The sequence below is a fragment of the Ornithorhynchus anatinus genome, chromosome 8, assembly GCF_004115215.2.
Source record: "Ornithorhynchus anatinus isolate Pmale09 chromosome 8, mOrnAna1.pri.v4, whole genome shotgun sequence".
Classification (NCBI taxonomy): Eukaryota; Metazoa; Chordata; class Mammalia; order Monotremata; family Ornithorhynchidae; genus Ornithorhynchus; species Ornithorhynchus anatinus.
In genome coordinates this window covers 63,410,747-63,434,883 of record NC_041735.1, presented here as the reverse complement: position 1 = coordinate 63,434,883, position 24,137 = coordinate 63,410,747, and the positions used below count along the sequence as shown (strand labels likewise).

Below are 24,137 nucleotides of genomic sequence, written 5' to 3'. Positions count from 1 at the left end.
TAGAGCACCGAAAAACAACAGGCATTCTCTCTGGTGGTACTGGTAAATGTTGTAATTTCATTAACTTTCTTCAAGGCCTAGGAAAGAAGATTCCCCTATTTTCTTTAGAAGTGAGTTGGAAAATGACATTAAATTGTTTACAGGAACACTTTGCGGTGTTATCTTTAGTTGTCACTGCTAATATTTCCACTCTCAGAAACAATAAATGGAACAATATGTGTGGTATAACATCTTACTCCATGAATAATTTGGGGGATGGGATCTTTAAACAAAATAAGTTATCTCCAGTGCCGTCCATAACTTTTAAGAGATTTACAAAATTGTATAACTTACATAACAAAACTAATTGAATTTGAATATATTCAGCACTCCCAAGCACACAAATGTTCAAACTTCCTTTTAATGACAAATCAAGGAGGGATCGAAGTTACTAAAATATGTTTAATCTTTTCTGAAAATAGGAGGGAATCTATTTTCCTAAATCTGAAAAAAACTCAGTCAATCACTGTTATTTACCATGTGTGCAGAACATTATGCTAAGCTCTTGGGAGAGTTCAATACAATAGATTTGGTAAACATATCCCTTGCCCACGAGGAGCTTACAGTCTAGAAGGGGAGAAAGACATAAAAATTAAGTTTTAAAATCACAAGAGAATTTGGTTTGGAAATGTACTTTTCCATCAATCAATCGGTGGTATTTATTGAGCACTTAGTACGTGTGGAGCATTGTACAAAAAGCTTGAGTACAATACAACAGAATTAGCACTTCAACTTCTCTTGTACAACTTATTTTGAATAAACCTATGTTTCTAATGGCACATGGATTTGAACGTTTGAACCAACTTGATTTTGGCTTAGATGAATCAGGGTCAACAGGAAGGAGGAGAAATAGCATGGCCTAAAGCAAAATGGCTCTACCACCAGCCTGTGTGTCCTGGGGCAAATCAATTATTCTGTGCCTCAGTCTCCTCCTCCACATAATGGGTATTCGCTACTTGCAATCCCTCCTGTGAGCCCCATGTTGGACTATCTCCAACCTGATTATCCTCTATCTAACCTAGCACTTAGTACAGTGCTTGGCACATAGTAGGCGCTAACCAGCCAATCCTCAACCTATCAAGGTCATTGCTATTATTCCTATTGCTATGACGGTACTTGTTAAGGACTTACTAAGTGTCAAGCACTGTTCTAAATGCTAGAGAAGATTTATTTATGTATCTATTCATTTGCATTAATTTCTTGCTCCCCCTCTAGACTGCGAGCTCCTTGTGGGAAGGAATGTGTCTGATTGTTTGTTATATATATTGCACTCTCCCAAGAGCTTAGTACAGTGCTCTGCACAAAGTAAGAGCTCAATACATATGATTGAATGAATAAATGAATGAATGAAAGGTTGGACACGGGGCTCACAGTCTTCTCAGGAGTTGATCCGGAGTGCCTACTGTCTTTAGGGCACTGTATTAAGCGCTTGGGAGAGTACGACAGAGCAGAGTTGGTAGACATGTTCTCTACCCACCACAAGCTGACAGTCTAGATGCCACTTTGTTGTGAATAACAATAATAATAATGGTATGTGTTAAGTGTTTACTATGTGCCTAGGACTGTTCTAAGCGCTCGGTTAGATACAAGGTAATCAGGTTGTCCCATGTGAGGTTCACAATCTTAATCCCCATTTGACAGATGAGGTATCTGAGGCCCAGAGAAGTGAAGTGGCTTGCCCAAGGCCACACAGCAGACAAGTGGCAGAGCCGGGATTAGAACCCACGCCCTCTGACTCCCAAGCCCGGGCTCTTTCCACTGAGCCATGCTGCTTCTTCTCTAGCCGCGCTGCTTTAACAATCACTAGTTGTTGCCATTAGTCCAAGAAAGGGCCTGAACGGGGAGGAATATTCTGCTTTGTTTGACCCGCTTTGCAAAACTCAGAACAATATTGGCCTAAAGGCTTCGTGATTTTGTTGGCTGAAATGTGACTAGTAATTTAATGACTGTTTTTGGCTTCAATTACATGCCCTGGATGGTCTTGAAGCGGAGACAAATAATTACACATAGCAGACCAGGAATGATTCTTCAATCTCCATTTGGTCTCAAAAAGTGCCGGAGGGAAGAAAGAAAGTGGAACGGACAGCGACAGTGCAATGGACGGCTTTGCCAAGTCAAAATACACTTTTGATCTTAAGCTTTTGGGACCTCATTCACCAGAATAATAAGAAAATCAACATCATAGGATTGGTTAGACTGCTGAATCCCAGAAACACTGTGCATCTTCCTCCTTCATATGAAGAAAATGCATTGTGGGTTATGATAATAATAATAGTAATAATAATATTCATTAAGTACTACGTGCCAAAGCGCTGTCCTAAACATTGAGGTAACTTCAAGATAATTGGATCAGGCACCGTTCCTGTTTCCCTCGAGGCTCACAATCTAAGGGGTAGGGAAGCTGGTAACATGCCCATTTGACAGATGAGGAAACAGAGGTCAGAGTACCTCGGGTCACAGAGCCAGCTAACAGCAGAACTCAAACTACAATCTAAGTCTCCTGACTCCGAGTTCCATTCTCTTTCCACTAGGCCACGCTACCGTCTCTGAAAGAATTATTTTTTATGGTATTTGTTAAGTGCTTGTTATGTGCTAGGCACTGTACTAAGCACTGGGGCAGATACAAACTAATCAGACTGGACATGGTCCCTGTCCCACAAAGGGCTCACAGTCTTAATCCCCACTTTACAGATGAAGTAAACTGAGGCCCAGAGAAGTTAAGTCACTTGCCCTTGGTCACACAGCAGACAGGTGGAGGAGCCAGGATTAAAACCCAGGTCCTTCTGACTCCCAGGGACCTGGGTTTTAATCCTGGCTCCTCCACCTGTCTGCCACTACACTAATCTACTTCTCAAACCTTCCGTAATCCGTAACGTTTATATATAAAATTCTAACCGGGGTCAACTTTCCCCTATGTCCAGTCCGGCCTGGATGCTGGGCCAGTCTCTAGGACAACGGAACTGAACTTGCCAAAGACTGATTGACTGGGGGGTTCTAGGGCAAAAAAAGCCCAGGTTTTGCCCCTGTGGATCTCACCTTCCATTTTGGGTAGCTCCATGGGTAGCAGGGAAGCCTTATTACTGGTAGTCCATTGGAAAGAGAACTGCTCTGGGCCTCAGAAGACCAGGATTCTACTGTCATGCCTGCCTCTAGCTGACAAAGGCTTCATATTTGCAATCAACATGCTGTGGCTTTGCTCATCTTATTGCATCCCTTACTCTGGAGGAAACACCACTAACAGGGGTGAGAGAGCATGAGTGGCGTTGAGCAAACCACTAGCCCGATCATCAGTTCCTCTGCTTAATCAATTAATCAATCAACGGCATGAAATGTGCACTTGACTGTGTGCAGAGCACTCTACTAAGCACTTGGGAGACTGCGATACACCCAAGTTGGTAGACACATTTCTTGCCCACCGACGAGCTTACAGGAATGCGTCATTTTATAATAATAATAATGGTATTTGTTGAGCACTACTATATGCCAAGCACTGTCCTAAGCACCAGGGTTGTCCCACTTGGGGCTCACAGTTTTAATCTCCATTTTACAGATGAGGGAACTGAGGCACAGATAAGTGAAGTGACTTGCCCAAAGTCACACAGCTAACAAGTGCTGGTGCCAGAATTAGAACCCAAAATCTCTGACTCCTAGGCCCAGGCTCTTGCCATTAAGCTATACTGCTTCCCATCATCATATTGTACTCTCCCAAGCACTCTGTACAGTGCTCTGCACACAGTAAGTGCTCAATAAATATGATTCACTGACCGACTGACTGGGTAGACAGATGTTAAAATAAATTACGGACCTAAAAGTCTCAAGACCGAGGACCATCCATCATTCCTGCCAGGAGACTGCAGCGGGATTTCAGGGATCAACGGGGCTTGCTCCAGAAAGGGAAAAAAAAAAGGTGGGGGGCAGTAATACATAACAGATTGGCAGTGGACACAGGGGGATGAAAGAAAGATTGGCAATTGCAAAGTAAAGAGGAAATAAAAGAAGGGAGGAAAAGGAGAGACACAGCAGGACAGGAAGGTCAGAAAATGCAACAGGATTGACAAGAGGAAGGGAAAGGAGACATGGAAATGCACGGGAGAGGAGAGAAGGTAACTGGTAGTATGTTAAAAAGGAAGAGAAAAGAGAAGAGAAGGGATGCGGAAGGGTAAGAAACAGAAAATAAAAGAAAGAGTTGGAGGTCATTGTACATGAAAGTATTTCTAGTTGGGAGATGGAATGCGGTTGAAAAAGCAACTGTTACTAACAGTTGCTAAGACAAAGTATAACCTACCACAGAGTTATAAAATAAAAGTAGTCTAAAATTGTCAAATCATATCTTTGAAAGATAAAATTCTAGTAACTGGCCTGAAAATGAAATAGGTGGGACTAAAATACTGAAAGAAGAATACATTTGATAAAAACATATAATCTGGTGCCATATTTCATATATATGCTCTATGGAACAAGAGTAGAAAAAAAGGGTAAAGAAAGAAATAGTGTTAATGCTACAGAAGCAGCATGGCCTAGTGGATAGAACCAAGGACTGGGAGTCAGAAGGACTTGGGTTCTAATCCCAGATCCAACACTTGTCTGCTCTATGACTTTGGGCAAGTCACTTCACTTCTCTGTACCACAGTTAGCTAACCTGTACGATGGGGATTAAGACTGAGAGCCCCATGTGGGACATGGACTGTGTCCAACCTGACTGACTTGTGTCTACCTTAGCACTTAGTACAGTGCCCGGCACAGCGCTCTTAAAAATCCCAGTGAAAAAATAAACAAATAAATTAAAAAAGCTCATGGATTCAAATGAAAGTAATGCCTTTTGCATTTAGCCCACACCTTCAACCTTTAGCCTAGGATATACTGATATATATAGCGATATATATTTATTGATATATATCGGTTTCTCGAATCTGAGAAATTAAATCTCTTTCCCAAAATAGTTCATATATCAACCTGAGAGAAATATCTAGGAAACTACTAGTTAAATTCAAATGATTTCATTTTCTGAGCTCCTGGCCCCAATAAATTGGAGAAATGTGCTTTCCAATATACTCTGCCTTAAAAAACCTAGGATCGTGGTAAAACCAATTTAGCAAATAGTGAATTATTTGCCCTAATGAATGCATTTCAATTGAAGGGAAATATTACATTTGGGTTTCAAACTAAGCATTTAGTTACTTGAAGAATAATTAAGCTCTTGACTATGAAAAACAGCCATCAGCGGGTGGTGGAATCTCAAGCACAAGATGTACCAACTTCTAAAGGGTCAAGATATTTTGTCTGAATTTGGAATAACAAAGTACAAAGGGAGACGTTCGGAAAGAAAGATGCGGTCTGTAAATCAGGCTACCTAAACTGGCTTTCAGTTATTTTTAAAAAAAATGAGTTAATACCAGCATTCATAATGAGATCTTAGGCAGCCATGACAATTAATTGCAACCGTAAATCCTTGACTCTATGACATTCAGAATAAACACTAATGAAAACCATCCTGAAGAGCTAGGTGGTCCAAGGCTTACCACTCTCCCTTCACCTCCGGCAGGCCGAATCGGCGAACCTGGCAGACGTTTTCATGTGCAATGCATTTAATGGTTTTTAACTAGTCCCCAGAGGACTTGAGCATAATCACGAAAGAAACCACAAAATCTAGCTCAATTCATTGTAACTGGCTTCGTTTGTGACAAGAGGCCCAGGAGTGGAAATAACAGCACTGCAGAGCTCTCTGCTTTCACAAAAGAAATAGCTGCAAGAAGGATACAAACAATCCCTATAATTATCAGAAAAGTCACCCAAACCAGCTCTTGACAATCCAACAGGTTAGAATGGCACCATTTCTAGAAGTCACCTACCCACGTCTGTGAACAGGGCAGAGTGTATATACTCTCTGTTGTTGTGAACCACACATCTCTTGCAAACTTAATTTCTTCCTCACTCCCCACTCGTTCCAGTCCTCCCTCCCTCTTCCCCCCATCTCTTCCTCCGCCTCTCCCCCTTCCTCTCATCTCTCTCCCTCTTTCTAAAACTGCAACCTCATTTTTCTCTGCATTGGATTAAGTTTAAGACTGCCTTCAGAACCAGGCTCCTGTTAACAAACACAAAGAAAATCTACTGGGTTTTACAAACACCGGGAAAACTTACTGGAAACTGGGAAATCTTTGGGGACCGAGTCTGCTCGAAAAGTGAAATAAAAATATTTCTCAGATTGTTACCAATCAACTAAACTGAATCCTGAGAGGTCCTGGGGAAATGGATCTGGTGTTTTATTGAGAAGCTGTGAGCCCGTTATTAGGCAGGGATTGTCTCTATCCGTTGCCCAATTGTACGTTCCAAGCGCTTACTACAGTGCTCTGCACACAGTAAGCACTCAATAAATACGATTGAATGAATGAATGAACATGACCTAATGTATAGAGCAGGGGCCTGGGAGTCAGAAGGACCTGGATTCTAATCCTGGACTCGCCATCTGATGGCCATGTGACCTGGGGCAAATCACTTTGCTTCTCTGGGCCTCAGATACCTCATCTATAAAATGGGGGTTAAGACAGTGAGCCCCATGTGGGACGGCGACTGGTCCAACCTGACAACTTCGGATCTACCCCAGCACTTGGAACAGCGCCTGGCACATTGTAAGCACTTAACAAATACCATGTAAAAAAGAGACCAGTTTTTACAAATATCAAATGTCTAATGGTCTACAATGAGCAACATTTGGGTTATGATAAAGGTTCAAACTGACAATTCAAGTTGCAATAAATTCAAGCTGCAATTAAGCATTAGCAAAACAGGGCAGTGGTGGCATAAAAGTAATTCATTTTTTTTTTCACTTTTTGTTAAGAGTAGAATATAGAATGATCTCCTCCAAGAGGCCTTCCCTGACTAAGCCCTCATTTCCCCTACTCCCTTTGCCTTCTGTTTTGCTCTTGCACTTGTATTTGTACCCTTTATTCACCCCACCCTCAGCCCCAAAGACATATCCGTAATGTGTTTATGAAATAAAATAAAAATAAATTATGGTATTTGTTAAGCACTTACTACTTGCCAGGCACTGTACTAAGCTCTGGGGTGGATGCAACCAAAGCAGGTTGGACACAGTCCCTGTCCCGCATGGGGCTCACAGTCTTAATCCCCATTTTACAAATGAGGTAACTGAGCACAGAGTAGTGAAGTGACTTGCCCCAGGCCACAAAGCAGACAAGAGGCAGAGCCAGGATTAGAATACATGACCTTCTGACTCCTAGGCCCCTGCTCGATCCGCTATGCCATACTGCTTCCCCAGTATATTAATGTCTGACTCCCCCTCTAAATAATATAATAATATTATATTATATTATAAATATAATATAATAATAATAATAATGTTGGTATTTGTTAAGCGCTTACTATGTGCAGAGCACTGTCCTAAGAGCTGGGGGAGATACAGGGTAATCAGGTTGTCCCACGTGAGGCTCACGGTCTTAATCCCCATTTTCCAGATGAGGCAACTGAGGGACAGATAAGTCAAGTGACTTGCCCAAAGTCACAGAGCTGACAAGTGGCAGAGCCGGGATTTGAACGCATGACCTCTGACTCCCAAGCCCGGGCTCTTTCCACTTAGCGCAGGGCCAGTAAACTGAGACACTGATGAACAGGCCTAAAAGTGGATGTAGAAAAAGGGATCAGAAAGCATTTTTAAAGGCCTGATCTATGGACTGCAAGTTTCTTATGGTCAGGGAACATGTCTACCAACTCTATCGTACTATACTCTCCTAAGCCACAGTAAGCGATAAATAAATACCAATGATTGACTGCTTTCTCCAGGTGTAGAGGGGATTACTGTCTTCTGAAAGTGCCTTTTTTTTTTTTAATACCTTTAACTCCTCTGGGCAATAAACCACTGAAATGGAAAAAAAAAATGAAAATGCTTCGAACCGAATTCAGTGATATTCAGTCACCTGCATAAACAGATGCAGAACATACAATGATTGAGCGTACGCAATTTCTGTTTCCAAAGGCCTCCTAAAGAGAATTTGTTAGTTTAGTAGGGAGACTTTCCTTTATTTCTGGTTCTCAGCCTCAGTTCTTCAGAGACAAAATACTCCCTCAGTTACGCTGTGAGACTGTGAACCCCACGTGGGACAGGGACTGTGTCCAACCCAATTTGCTTTTATGCACCCCAGCACTTAGTACAATGCCTGGCACATAGGAAGTGCTTAAAAAAATACCATAATTATTATTATTATTACTAGTCCTAACTTTGAGCCCCATGTGGGACAGAGACTGTGCCCGCTCTAATTATCCTCTATTTAAAATGGCACTTAGCACACGGTAACTGTTTAATAAAAAACATAGTTATAGCGTTAAGGAAATAAAAATTTAAAAAATAGGAGCCCAAGTTGTGGGAAAAGGGTAAGAATTAAAGGAACTCAAAGCGGGTTGGAGACTAGGAGATAAAGTAATAAAAAAATGGAAAGCTCACCAAGTGCATGGTGCAGACAGGGAGTAGAAGAAAGGGAGGGAGTTTCCCTTTCCTAGTTCATTCCTAATTTTCCTTTTGATATGTGCCACTTCCCTGTATACAACATGAGGCCAAACCCAAGAATTAGATACTCAGATCAGCCTGAAGGGACGTCTCAAAACTCTAACTCGAGTAATTGCATTAAGCCTATCGATTTCCTCCTTTAGTTTCAACTAGATAAGTTACTTTCCACTTCCTCTCCGAAAACAAGACGGCTATTGTGCACCCTGCAGAATTACATTTCTCGACCCACTTAGGAGCCTGGATTGCACCAAGACATCCCCTACGTGTGTGCACTTTATATAGCATTTCCACACCCTTCAGATTAAAATGACCATCTAAAGTGTATATTATTAATGTCGTCTTTGAGATGCTGGATGGTCCTAGATACAACATGACTGCCCACTTCGACTAAATCCACTAAACACAGAGGAAAACCCACAGCTTTCTATTTCAGGTTGCACCAGGAAGTTACCATTTTAGCAACTACCTTGAGGTTTGAGGATACCCCGCTGCTGTGGCCAGGTGTCTGGTCATTTTCCATTACTTTTGAAACTATTTGAACCTACTCACCCTAGGTTTCAAGGTCTCCTTTATCTGGACCTTCATCCCTTTCCTAGTCTGCCTCTCCTGTAAATCTAAAGCCTTTTCATCACAAACCCCAATCAACAGTATTTACCAAGAAAAGTATTACTGTAATAATGGTAATGATAATTGTATTTGTTCAACTCTAACTGCCAAGACCTGTACTAAGTACTGAGGTGGACACAAGATAAGGAGATTGGCCGGTCTCTGTACCACATGGGGTTTATAATCTCAAGGAAAGGGAGAACAGGTATTAAATTCCCATTTTACATATTAGGCAATTGAGGCACAGAGGTGTGAAGTGACTTGCTCAAGGTCACGCAGCAGAGAAATGGCAGAGTTGGTATTAAAACCCAGTCTCCTGACTCCATGCGGAGCACTGTACCAAGCATTGGGAGAGTTCAATAGATTTAGGAGTCAGGATCCCTGTCCTCAAGAAGCTTACGGTCTAAAGGAGATACGGACATTAAAATAATTTAGATAGGAGTGTTGGGAGGTACGTGGAGTAGCAGAGGCCACGGAAATGAGGGGAGGAAGAGGGGGCATGGGACCAGTTATGGCAACTAAGTTAAGACAAAGTGCCAAAACAGAAAACAGTGCCCGGTGCTAAAAACATTCAGCACAACACTACAAGGTGGAGCCTTTTTGCGGACCCAACATGACCGTGACTGTGGATCTCACAGTGGTCTTTATAACCCCTACCACCCTCACACACACACACACACACACACACACACACACGTAAAATTCACCATCAGTGAATGTGAAGGTCAACGATACATGCCGCTATATATATGCCGATATATGCTTAAGGATTGCAGAGTTCCAGCACTGCCTTCTCTCTGGCCTCCTTGTCAATCTCTCCACATGAAGCTTCTGCTCAAAGACATCACCTCCCTTCCTGAGGGCCGTGCACACCCTGTTCCCACACTTCGCTCTTCTTAGGCCATCCTACTCGCTCTATCTCAATCTTGTCGATTTTGCCTCCGACCCCCTTCCCACATTCCCATCTTGGATAGCTGAAGAAGGGGCAAGAGGAGGGAGGGACTGGAGAGAATCAGGGCAGATTGCAAGGAGATCACGCTTATAGTATCAATTTTCTCAATAAAGCAGGTGGCCGGGTCATCAGGGGCAAGAGATGGGGAGTGTAGGGGGAACAGGGAGTTTGAGGAGGTAATTAAATGTCCGGAACAACTGGCAAGGGCAATGGGCATGGAGGTCAATAAGGACGGAGAAATAATTTGCTGGGCAGAGGAGAGGGCAGAGTTAAAGCATGTACGGATGAACCTGAAGTGGACGAGGTCGACACGATGTCTAGATTTCCGCCAGCAGAGCTCTGCGCCTTATGTAAAGGAATGAAGGCAATGTACTATGGCGGTGATCTGGGTCTGTGGGTTAACGGTCTCCCCCTTCTAGACTGTGAGCCCGTTGGTGGGCAGGGATTGTCTCTACGTGTTGCCGAATTGTACTTTCCAAGTGCTCAGTACAGTCCTCCGCACACAGTAAGAGCTCAATAAACACGATGGAATGAATGAATGCATGAATGGTATGAGATTCACAAAAGGATAGGGGAGCGAAAGACTTGAGTTCAGTACAGAGGGTGACGTCAAGAGCATCTATTTAAACCTCAAGGGAGGGTAGTTTGGGTATGGAGGCTAAATGAGGCATGATCACTGATGTGCTCAGTACTGTGCTAAGCCCTGAGGCAGACACGAGACAATCAGGTCCCACATGGGCCTCACGGGCTTATTACTAAAACTCTCATAGCCTCCTGCAGCTTTTAAGATTGTGTTTAGACTGTTGTACTGGTGAATCATAATGCACTCTTTAATGATGACTGTCAGGTCATTCTTCAAAGACCAAGTGAAACTGAATAGTTGGAAACTAGGAGAAATTGTGATTTCAAGTGCTAGCTTCCTAACTTAAATCAGAGTCCCGAATAATCAAACCACACCCTGAATAGGATGGGTGCCCTGTAATAGCCAGCTCCATTTGATAAAGAATGATTCCATTCAAACAAATCTAATCTCTTTCGATAGGTGAGTGACAAGCTTGATAGATCAAGGGAGGGCGATAGATCTAATCTACCTTTTTTTTTTTTTTGGTTGGGCCTTTGATTTGATTTCACACGGCACATTCGTCAATAAACTGGGAAAACATGTCCAGGTGACACGGAGATTAGATTGTGCCCAGAAGGTGATCAGCCGTGGACCCATATCAACCTAAGGGAAGCTGACAAATTGTAGTCAACTAGGATGATTCCAGATGGACATTATCATCATTGGTCAATAAAGAAGTAGAGAGAGTCCTTGCTTAATAAATTTACAGATGACCAATTGGGATTCCATTATGGTTTTCTCATATACGATAACCTTTAGTCCTATCATGGCCTTTCCTCACTAATACAACAAATACTTGGAGTAAAGGAGTCCAATTAAGCAGCTTCTCAGCTCTCCCCTCAAAAAGAATTAAAACTAACTTTTCTTCTGGATAAATGAAATCTGAACCCAAATGGCCCAAGAAATGGGATGAAATTTCACTTGGAAAAATAAAAGGAACCCAGCTTTACTTCAGTAAAGCCCTCCCCAGTTCTCTCATAGACTCCAAACATGGCTTGGCTAACCCCTTGCACAAATTAGTTTTGCAGAAATAGAAATAGAAAGGCAGAGGGACTGGTGCATTCCAAAATCACATGTCCTGACACTCCATCTTGCCCTCAGCTCCTTTACCCAAAAGGTCAGGAGTAAGAGAAACGGGTAATCACCTGACTTTGTCATCGAAGTTCAAAGATAAATGAGATTCGAGCAGAGGGGAAATGTGTAACAGGAGCCTGGTTTGTCTTAACTTTTTATGTTAAGACTAACATTTCCAGAGGCCATAAACTCTTTCTAAAAATGGATAAAGGAAGTGCAGGCATTTGGTGATTTAGATGTGATTGATGTATCCACTTGGGTTTATTATGCCTACCTCTCCTGCTTAACTATTGAAAATATGTCCATTTGTGTCAGCTTGCCTTCCCCGGAAGAGAGTAAGCTTCTGGAGGGCAGGAATCATATGTTGTACTTCGGCTACAATAATAATAATAATGATAATTATGGCATTTGTTAAGCTGTTACTATGTGCCAAGCACTGGGGTAGACACAAGGCAATCAGGCTGCCCCATAGTGGGGCTCACAGTCTTAATCCTCATTTTACAGATGGAGTAACTGACGCACAGAGAGGTTAAGTGACTTGCCCAAGGTCACTCAGCAAGCAAGTGGGCGAGCCGGGATTAGAACCCACATCCTCTGACTCCCAAGTCCGTGCTCTTGCCACTAGGCCACGCTATGGATTCCCTTGGCTCCTACTCCAGTCCTACCCTTAGTCAAATACTATTGATTATGAAGATGGTGTAGCAGATTTTATCAGACACTATCTAAAAACTAAAAATGACTGATGAAAGAACTTGAAAAAAAAAATACCGGGAATGAAAAAAGGAAAAACAAAGAAAAGAGGAAAACGCTGAAAATAAAGGCTAAAAATCTGCTCTAAATGGATAATCCCTACATAAGATTGAGATTGAGAAACAGCATGGCGTAGTGGAAAGGGCATGAGTCTGGGAGTCAGAAGACCCTGGATTCTAATCTTGGTTCTGCCACTTCCCTGCTGTGTGACCTTGGGCCAGGCATTTAACTTCTCTGTGCCTCAGTCCCCTCATCTGTAAAATGGGGGTACTGTGAGCCCCATGTGGGATATGGACTGTGTCCAACCTGATTAGCTTGAATCTACCCCAGCACCTAGAACAGTGCTTGAACGTAGTAAGCACTTAAGAAATACCATCGTTATCATCATTTTTATTAATCGACCAGAGTTGAAAATGTTGCAGCAACTTAACCTTGTATTTATTTTCACTCAACTGACCTAATACTAACGTATTAGGGGTACACTAATATGGACACAAACTAATTAACCCAATTGGTTGATAATTGTTTTCCCCAAGAGAATTTGGAAACGTGCGATGCTGTTTACAGATTCAGTGCTGCATTTAATGCACTAGATTATGTTCATTGTTTGGTGGCGGTCTTACCCTGGGCTGTTAGTTTTGGCTACGTAATCCCTGTTCCCTGCCACTGATTGTAATACCGGCTCAGATTTTTCTGATTATCTCTGTAGTGTTTCCTTACCACTGAAGTCAACTCTGAGAATGTTGAGCCGTCACCCACTGGTGCCACTTTTCTGTATGAGGAGATGGTGCTTTTAGGGGTAGGGCATGTGGGAGAGAGGCGGGCTGATTCAAAGGGTTTGATTTGAGGGCTTTTTCAGACCTGTTTGAAAACTCTTCCCTCTTTTCAGTTCGGTCCAGAATCTTGCTTGTCAGTGTAGACGGCGGGCAAGGGAGATTGAGAATTCAGGACACAAGAATGGTAAGTATGAAACCAATTAATCCCCTAGGCTGAAAAAAAATCAACCAATCAATAGTATTTATTGAGAAATGATGGTGTATAGAACACCGCACTAAGTTCTTGGGAGATCACCACAGAGGTGGAGAAGCAGCATGGCCTAGTGGATAGAGCCCAGCCCTGGGAGTCAGAAGATCATGGGTTCTAATCCCGGCTCTGCCACTTTCTGCTGTGACCTTGGGCAAGTCACTTTACTTTGTGCCTCACTTCCCTCATCTGTAAAATGGGGTTTAAGACTGCGAGCCCAGTGTGGGACAGGGACTGTGTCCAACCCGATTTGCTCGTAATCCCTCCTAGCGCTTAGTACAGTGTGTGGCACATAGTAAGCACTTAAATACTTATCATTATTATTGTTAGGTAGAAAACACAATCCTTGGCTTCAAGGAGTTTACAATCTTGCAGGGGAGCAGTGCTCTCGAGTCGGCTCCATAGACTTCATTAGTTCATGTGTACAGGAAATCTAAATCCCCTTAGATTAGGGCAGGTGTGGGGAATCTAAGAGAAGGATCATCATGTGGATGTGAATAGTTTGCATGTGAATAGAATCGAAGAGGAAGCGGCATGGCATAGTGGATAGAGCATGAGCCTGGGAGTTATAAGGCCATGAGTTCCAATACAGGCTTCACCACTTGTCTGCTGGGGGGCCTTGATCAAGTCACTTCACTTCTCTGGGCTTCAATTACCCCGTCTGTAAAATGGGGATGAAGAGTGTGAGCCTCAAGAGGGACAGGGACTGTTTCCAACCAGATTTGCTTTTATATCCACCCCAGAGCTTAGTACAGTGGTTGGCATATGGTAAGTGCTTAAGAAATATCACAATTATTATTACAAGAGGGTCAGAGGGTTGGAATGGAAATCCAAAATTCTCTAATCTACAGACTGTCACTAGTGAGCCACACTTGATTAAAGCATCCAAAAAAAAAAAAAAAAAAATTGTCAAACTGTCCAGCAATGGACATCCAAAGACTTCCATGTGTCTGTGCCATTGCTTAATCTCACTTACCACCAGGCAAGTCTCCCTAACTTTAAATGAAATCCCTTGCTGCAATGAAACTCAATTCTGTGACTTCAGGAATTTTCTTTTGTAAATTATAACTATCTTTCTGATAATATTTCTCCACGGAAACAACTTTGGTTGCTCTCGGGTGCCTCAGGCAGATGGAAGGATACTAAAACAATCCAGCATTTCCTAGTGATGTTAAGTCTATAAGATGAATTTCTATGGTCAACCAAGTAGCCAAATGAAATTAAGCCATAGGATACTTACTTTCATTTGACTTTTCAGCATTTCCTGAAGAAGACAACCCACTCGTCCTGCATCGCCTTTTGTATCCAAGACAATGCAAATCTGTTGTGCAAGCCTTTCTGAAATGACAGAAGAAAACAACATTTTCAAGTGTCAAGAGAAAGGGCATTGAAAAAAAAAAATCCTATTGGCAGAAACCCACTTTCGACTGACAATACGAATGAAGTGACATTTTTGACAAACGGACTTTGTCAAAGTTCTGCTCTATTTTTCTCTCCACTTGAAATCTATAATAAAAGGCCAGATTTCAACATAGAATGGCCCACCCACTAAAGAGAAAGGTTCATGAATTTTTAAATGCTTAATTTAGCACTAAGAAATTCACCAGCAATGACATAACCCCTGAAGGCATTCTCCTACTTGAAGAGCAGGTCCTCAGAACCCAGATCTTATTCCCAGAGCTGGGCTCTTTCCATTGGACTGCCAATCAATCAATCGATGGTATTTACTGAGTGCTTACTGGTGTAGAGTATCGTACTAAGAACGTACAATACGACAGAGCTGGAAGGCACATTCCCTGCCCACAACAAGCTTACGATCTAGAGGGGGAGACTGCCAGCCGGAGCTACATTTATTACTCACGAGTCGTTGAGTGGAAAGGCCTACGTGAGAGAAAACCAGGAGTAGGCACTCTACCTTTCCTGAATCGAAGAGGTCTGCCTAATCTGTTTATTGGAATTTCTGGGAGAAGGACCAGATATCAATCAATTGATAGTATCTATTGAGCTCCTACTCTGTGCAGAGCACTGGACTAAGAATTTGGGAAAGTACAGTGGAATGAGTAGACATGAACCCTGCCCTTGAAGAGGAGAGGGAGCTTGGCTTAGTGGAAAGAGCCCGGGCTTGGGATTCAGAGGTGATGGGTTCTAATCCCGGCTCTGCCCCTTATCAGCTGTGTGACTTCGGGCCGGTCACTTAACTTCTCTATGCCTCAGTTACCTCATCTTTAAAATGGGGATTAAGACTGTGAACCCTCGTGGGACAACCTCATTACCTTTTATCTACCCCAGTACTTAGAACAGTGCCTGGAACATAGTAAATGCTTAACAAATACCATCGTTTTTATTTTAATAATAATGTTGGTATTTGTTAAGCACTTACTATATGCACAGCACTGTTCTAAGCCCTGGGGTAGATACAGGGTAAACAGGATGGCCCACGTGAGGCTCACAGTTAATCCCTATTTTACAGATGAGGTAACTGAGGCACAGAGAAGTGAAGTGACTTGCCCACAGTCACACAGCTGGCAAGTGGCAGAGCCGTGAGTCGAACCCATGACCTCTGACTCCGAAGCCCAGGCTAACTGCTCAGCAGAGGAGACAGGCAAAATAATTCATAGATAGAGAGTAAAATGGACAGGTAGATGAATAATTCCTATAAACTAAGGTAAATTGGTCAGGATGTACAGATATTCTATCACAGTTGGGTGGGAGTGCATATGTGAAGGTTGGCATAAAAATGCAGTGGGGAAAATTGTGACCAAGGGAGAAGAAAATATAAAATGGGAAGGTCTCCCGGAGGAGATGTAGTTCCAGAAGGGACGACGATGGAAGAACTATAGTCTGTAGACTGGAAGCTCATCGAGGATAAGCATCGTGCCTCCCAACTCTGTCGTACTGCACCTACCCAAATACTTCCGACAGTGCTCTGCACACAATAAGCACTCAGGAAATACTCCTGATTGATTGACTGGTCTGGCAGATTTGAGAGGGGAAGAAGCTCCAGGCAGGAGAAAGGGGGTGAGAAGGGTAGAGATGAGACAGAGTTACAGCAAGTAGATGAGCTTGACATGAATGAAGATTGTGAGCTGGAGTGTAGCAGGAGAAGAGAGTGGATATGTAAGGGGAGAGAGCTAATGGACAGTTATAGATAGAGCCAATCGTCAGAAGTTTCTACTTGGTGTGGATTTAAATTGGTAAACATTGCAGATTTTGGAGAAATGCGGCGATATTTGCTAAACGGTAGTTCAGAAAAATGACCTGGGAAGCAGGGTCATGTTTGGTCTGGAGAGGTGAGGTCCTGGAGACAGACAAACTAAGGGTCTGATGCAGGAGTTGAGCAGAGGTATGACAAGGGACTGAACCAGGGTTGTGGCCATTTACACTGAGAGGAAGCAAGAGATAGAGAAAATGCTTTGGGGGGGTGGGGTAGAAAACCAACAGGATTTAGTGAAAGACTGAATAAGAGCTGAAAAACAGGAGAAGTCAGATATAATGCCAGCATTGTAGGTTTCAAAGACAGGAAGGATGGTGTTGTCAAATGGTGACAGGGAAGTTAAGTACTAAACAGGATTTTTTTATAGCATCTGTGAAGCACTATGGGCCAGGAACTCTTCTAAGAGTTCTGGTAGATTAAAGTTAATCAGGTTGGACACAATCCCTGTCCCACATGGGGCTCAAAATCTTAATCCCCATTTTACAGATGAGGGAACTGAGGCCCAGAGAAGTGAAGTTGCCTGGCCAAGGTCAACCAGCAGACAAGTGGTGAAGCCAGAACTAGAATCCAGGTTCCTCTGACTCCCAGACCCACACTCTATCCACTAGACTGCATTCCTTCTCTTTGGGAGGGAAGATGAATAGCACAGTTTTAGACACACTGATCTTAGGGTGCTAGCTGAACATCCTACTAAGTCTTAGCCCGATGTGGACCGTGTCCAGCCTGATTAACTTCAGTCTACCCCATTGCTTAGAAGAGTGTTTGGCATACAGTAAGCAATTAACAACTCCCATTTGAAAAATATCCATGGGATAATGTTTTGGAGGCAAGAGGGACTGCAAGGCAAGATACTGCGAAATATAGTTACCAGGAGGAGAATTTCATTTAAAGAATTTCACCCTTCCTACTCTCCTTTCAGTCACATTTGACTACAACGGCCTCCAGAAGAGCATTCCACAATCAAGATAATAATAATAATAATAATAATAATAATGTTGGTATCCGTTAAACGCTTACTATTTGCAGAGCACTGTTCTAAGCGCTGGGGTAGATACAGGGTAATCAGGTTGTCCCACATGGGGCTCACATTCTTAATCCCCATTTTACAGATGAGGGAACTGAGGCACAGAGAAGTGACTTGCCCACAGTCACACAGCTGACAAGTGGTAGAGCTAGGATTCGAACCCATGACCTCTGACTCCCAAACCCGTGCTCTTTCCACTGAGCCACGCTGCTTCCCAACAATATTACGTAGGTTGTTTTTTTTTTAGGAGATCCTGAGAAAACTACTTCAGTTACCAATTACAACCTCTTTGGCAAGTTCACATCCACCAGCTATTAAGCAAGCCAAATACATCCAGTTGGTTGTGAGTCCAATTCAGCTTGCTGCTAGACTTTGCTAAGTCTTCAAAAAGAAATCCAATTTCTTGATTTGATTTTTCGACATCTTGGCCTAGATGTGTCTTTGTCAGCATACTGTCCAGGCAGCAGAATCCAATGACAGAATTAAGCTAGAAATATTTGGTTGTGTGTAAGGTTTCCAAGGTACAGGTTGTCACATAATCACGGCTGACAGTCCTTAGTTTAAGGCTGTCTTTATGAAGTGCTTCGTATTTCCTTGCATGATTTTTTTATACGAGTGTTTTCAGAGCTGTCATCAGCATACAACAATAGAAAACGCTGAGACTCCATGATGGTTTCCATAGTCTTTTACCCAATCAACCCATCCTATTTATTGTGTGCTTACGGTGAGAGAACTGTACTAAGCGCTTGGTAACATATGATAAAGCATAACTGCTTAATAAAGTGCTGTGCACATGATAAGCACTTAATAAATACCACCGATTGATTAAAGAACTACGAACAGCAACTGAAAGGTATTTAATTTTCAGGATATTTTATCCTAAATTCTCCCCTTACCAACACAGGTTCCACCGACTACACATCAATGGAAAAAAAATCAACCCACTCTTACATCAAAACCAAAACAGAAAGAAACAAAAACAAGTATTTCAAAAGTTCTTTGCCATTTTATATCATGCCATGCTTCATTCAAATTGATTGCAAATTTGCTTTCCATTGTTCCTTGATTAAATAACTTTGTATATTGCTTAATGTCCTTCTGTGATCACTGGGAAGCAGTGGCCTAGTAGAAAGAGCATGGGCTTGGGGGTCAGAGGGCCTGGGTTCTTATCTCGGCTTTGCCACTTGTCTGCTGTGTGACCTTCGGCAAGTCACTTCACTTCATTCATTCAATAGTATTTATTGAGCGCTTACTATGTGCAGAGCACTGTACTAAGCGCTTGGAATGGACAAATCGGTAACAGATAGAGACAGTCCCTGCCCTTTGATGGGTTTACAGTCTAATCGGGGGAGACGGACAGACGAGAACAATAGCAATAAATGTGCCAAGCACTGTTCTTAGAGCTGGGGAATACAAAGTGATCAGGTTATCGCATGTGGGGCTCACAGTTTTAATCCCCATTTTACAGATGAGGTAACTGAGGCACAGAGAAGTTAAGTGCCTCAGTTCCCTCATCTGTAAAATAGGGATTAAGACTGTGAATCCCATTTGGGATATGATTAAATGACTATGCACCGTGTCACAATGTGTAGAACCTGATTACAGCTTGGTTTACTGGATTAGGCACGGTCCTGGGAGTCAGAGGGTCATGGGTTCTAATCCTGACACCAACATTTGTCTGCTGTTTGACCTTGGACAACTCACTTCATTTCTCTGGGCCTCAGTTACCTCATCTGTAAAACGGGAACTGAGACTGAGAGGCCCACATGGGACATGGACTGTGTCCAACTCGATTTGCTTGCATCCACCCCAGTGCTTAGTACAGTGGTTGGCACATAGTAAGCACTGAAGAAATGCCATAATGAATAAATTAATTAGCTTGTATTGACCGCAGTGCTTCCTTTCGTGCCTGGGACATAGCGAGCACTTAAATCCCAAATAAAAAAAAAAACAAAACTTGGGAGTTGCAGTCTCTGCCAAAGTTATTCTGTATCTGATCATTCTGAATCTGGAAACATGATTCAAAAATACGCCCATTATGATGATGATCGTTATATTATTGGTGCTATTAGTATTAATGATAAATTCCAGCAATCGTGTTCAAAATCACAGTGACCACCTCTGCTAAAAGGGCAACCATAATCTTCCAAACATTCTTCACTTTGTCGATCTCCCTCTGTAGACTGTAGGCTGCTTTAGGGCAGGGACCCGTCCACCAACTCTGTGGAATTGTACTTTTCCAAGTTTTTAATACAGTGCTAATACAGTGCTTGGCACATAGTGAGCGCTCAATAAATACCACCGATTGACCGATTGATGGATCCAAGGTCTCACGCTACCACCGCTTCTGTTCCTCCGACTTTGGAGTCGATAGACTCACGACGATCACCACGCAATTCACTGGACACCTATGTGCGCAGCACAGTACCGAGCATGTAGGAAAATACAACAATAGAGGTGGTGCCAAACCTTGAGGAGTTTATAATGGGAGGAAACTCACAGTCTCAAATTGCCAAAAATTACACAGTAGGAAAGTGAATATAGACACAGATGATTAAATCTCAGGTTTGGGATAACACGGTCAGTGACTTGGGGTTATAAAATGGTTTCTAAAACTGAAAAAGTCAGCAAGAGGTCATGACATTTGTTAAGCACTTACTATGTGCAAGGAACCGTTCTAAGCGCTGGGGTAGACACAAGGTAATCAGGTTGGTCGCAGTTCATGCCCCATATGGGGCTCACCACAGTCTTAACCCCAATTTTGCAGATGAGGTAACTGAGGCACAGAGAAGTGAAGTGACTTGACCAAGGTCACAAGTAGCAGAGCTGGAATTAGAAGCCAGGTCCTTCTGACTCCCAGGCCCAGGCTCTATCCACTGATTCCCTCATATATATCTCAAATCACATAGTGGGAGAAAACGACAGAAAATCAGAAACTAAGCATCCGTCCAGTGGGTCACGGTTCAAAAATGAGCATCCTTAAAAATGGAAGGAAAACATAATAAGCACTCACTTCACACAAACCATCACAAATCACAAATTCATTCAATCATATCTATTGAGCGCTTACTGCGTGCAGAGCACTGTACTAAGTATCAGGGAGAGTAAAACATAACAGAGTTGGTAGACACGCCCCTGCCCAAAAGGAACTGACATTCTAGAAGGGAATACAGACATTTAGGTAAATAAATAAATTATGGATTTGAAGTGCTGTGGGGCTGGGGGTGGGTGAATAAAGGGTACGAATCCAAGTGTCAGGGTGACACCAAAGGGAGAGGGAAAAGAGGAAACGAGCTTAGTCCAAAGGGAAGGCCTCTGGGAGGAGGTGTGCTTTTAATAAGGTTTAGAAGGTGGGGAGAGTGATCTTTTGCTGGACGTGTGTCCGGGGAGGGAGGTCCAGGTCAGAGGCAGGATTTGGGCCAGGGGTAGGTGGTGAGATAGACAAGTCAAAGCGAACAGGTTAGCATTAGAGGAGTGACAAGTACAGTTTAGGCTGTAGTAGGACGTCAGAGACGTAAGAGAGGAGCCGGCAAGGTGACTGCTTTAAAGCAGATGGTAAGGAGTTTCTGTTTAATGTGAAGGAGAATGGCCAACCACTGGAGGTACCTGAAGAGTGGGGAAATGGGGACTGAACAATTTTGTAGACAAGCAATCTGGCCAAAAGAGTGAAATGCGGACTGAAGTGCAGAAAGACGGGAGGCAGGGAGGTCAGCGAGGGGGTTAATGCAGTAATGGAGGTGGACTGGGATAAGTGCTTGGATTAATGTGATCGCAGTTTGGTGATAGAGAGGAATAGATGGATTTTAAAGAAGGCTGAACTGAAAGGATTCGGTGATAAACTGAGAATGTCACCTAAAATTGTGATCGATTGAATGAGGTACCAAATTACAATCCTAATGCTTTCTAATCATCAGAAGCAGCGTGGCCTATTTGTAAAAGCACGGGCCTGGGAGTCAGCGGATGTGAGTTCTAATCCCGGCTCTGCCACTTGTCGTCTTTGTGACCTTGGGCAAATCACTTAACTTCTCTGTGCCTCACTTACCTCATCTGTAAAATGGAGATTAAGACAGTGAGCCCCATGTGGGACAACCTATCTTCTATCTACCCCAGCAAATAGAACAGTGCTTGGCACATAATAAGTGCTTAACAAATACCATCATCATCATCAAAAAATACCATCAGTTTTTTTCATTTTTATTTTTAATCCAGAATCTGGATCTCAACCTCAAAGGTTGACCAAATTGCCACTGAATGTTCCATATATATTCCCATATATACTCTTGGGCCAACTGGAGGTCTGTTTGCAGAAAGCCTCCCAAGTCATTTTGGATACCTGTCTCTCTTCTCTCCATTTTACATTACTATGCAGTCGGGCTACAGAGTAGCCTAAACTATATGAGCTCAGAGGTGACTGAAACCTCATTATATATACCACACAAATGAGCATATGTTCTGGAATTCTGCGCCAATGCAAATGTAAGCTAATTTAAAATGTGTCTCTTGGAATTATCCTAAACCAAATCTGCTTAATCTAAACCCTACTAGGCTTTTCCCTATAGATCTGGGACACCTTGAGATAATTAATAGGCAGGCAGAATTTAAGGTTCTTCCTTCACATGCCGCAGGAAGCAAAATGTTTTCAAAACGTGCAAATGGATTTTGCCAAGAGCAGAGACGAGCGCAAGTGCAAACAAAACAGACCTTTCGATAAATAGCAAGGGAATTTGAAAAGTATTAATATATCCAGTACGTTTTTATCAAAACCATGTGTTAGCACGATTTGACTGACAACGTGTCTGTAATTACACATATATGATGCATGTGATCATTAAAAATAATAATAATAATAATAGTTTGAATAAATGACCTTTTCTTTCTCCTCCAGAATCTCTTTCTCAAAATATACAAAACAGATAGGTGCGCAAATCCAACTAAATATTTGAAAGAGGTTCTGGCTATGAATAGTAATAATAATTATGGTATTTGTTAAGTGCTTATTAAGTTCCAGGCACCATACTAAATGCTGGGGTGGATACAAGCAAACCAGGCTGGGCACAGTCCCTGCCCCGCATAGGGCTCACAGTTTTATTCCCCATTTTCCAGATGAAGTAACTGAGGCACAGAGAAGTGAAGTGACTTGCCTAGGTCACACAGTAGAAAAGTGGCAGAGCTGAAATTAGAACCCATGACCTTCTGACTCCCAAACTCATGCCCTATCCACTAGGCCATGTGAAAAGTCAATAATAAAAACATTTTTTTAAAAAAATATGTTCAATGTGTGGAGCACTGTATTAAGCACTGGAGAGAATACTAGACCACTGTCCTTGACCCACAAGAGGGGTGCATACAGGAAAAGAGAAGAAAAAAGTTGAGTTACTCTAAACCGAAATCAGCAGGAAATGACAGTTTGAATCCAATCAATCAATCAATCTTATTTACTAATGGCTTAATGTGTGCGCAGAGCAGGACTCTGCGAGTAAATTGGGAGAGTAAAGTAGGACTCTGCGAGTAATTTGGGAGAATAAAATATAACAGAATTGGTAGACATGTTCTTTGCCCATAATGGGCTAGATTTTGCTGCTGGTTGTGAGGAATGGTCCTTGGATATCTCAACATGTCATTGCTCCAGACCTAGGTGATCTCATGGAATCTGTCACAACCTTCCTTGCATTGATAAAGGATTTGGCGAACACTTCACTTAATAATAATAATAATGATAATTGCGGTTTTTGTACCAGGCACCGTGCTAAGGGCTGGGGTGGATACAAGCACATCGGTTGGACACAGTCTCTGTTTCACACGGGGCTCACAGTCTCAATCCCCATTTTACAGGTGAGGTAACAAGCACAGAGAAGTGAAATGACTTGTCCAAAGTCACACAGCAGACAAGTGACAAGTGACAAGATTAGAACCCATGACCTTCTTGACACTCAGGCCTTTGCTCTATTCACTATGCACTTTTATGGTGACAAGCTTCACTTCCACAACCACCATGCACTTCTACTGGGACAAGCTTCATTCCCACAATGCTAGGCAGGATCAAAATTGCCCTACCCATTGGGTGACCCTGCAATCAACAGTATTTACTGAGCATTTACCGTGTGCAGAGCACTGTACTAAGCTTAGTACAGTGCTCTGCACATAGTAAGCGCTCAATAAATACTACTGAAAATACTATTGAATAAGCGTTGCTTAGTACAATACAATGCAATGTATTGTATTGGAAGCACAGTAGGGTTGATAGACATGATCCCTGCCCATAAAGAGACTTGAAGTCTGCGGGGGAGACAGACATGACAATAAATCACAGTTAGG

General features: G+C 42.6%; 1 protein-coding gene across 2 annotated transcripts in view; it reads right to left on the bottom strand.

The window, feature by feature from the left end:
* The window catches only part of CRPPA (CDP-L-ribitol pyrophosphorylase A), a 322,588-nt gene that overhangs the window by 158,252 nt on the left and 140,199 nt on the right, over positions 1-24,137 (bottom strand). For both annotated transcript variants that reach the window (XM_029071083.2, XM_039912943.1), the window contains one exon: positions 14,825-14,922. In XM_029071083.2, the coding sequence (XP_028926916.1) occupies positions 14,825-14,922 (98 nt within the window). The remainder of the gene's footprint in view (positions 1-14,824; positions 14,923-24,137) is intronic.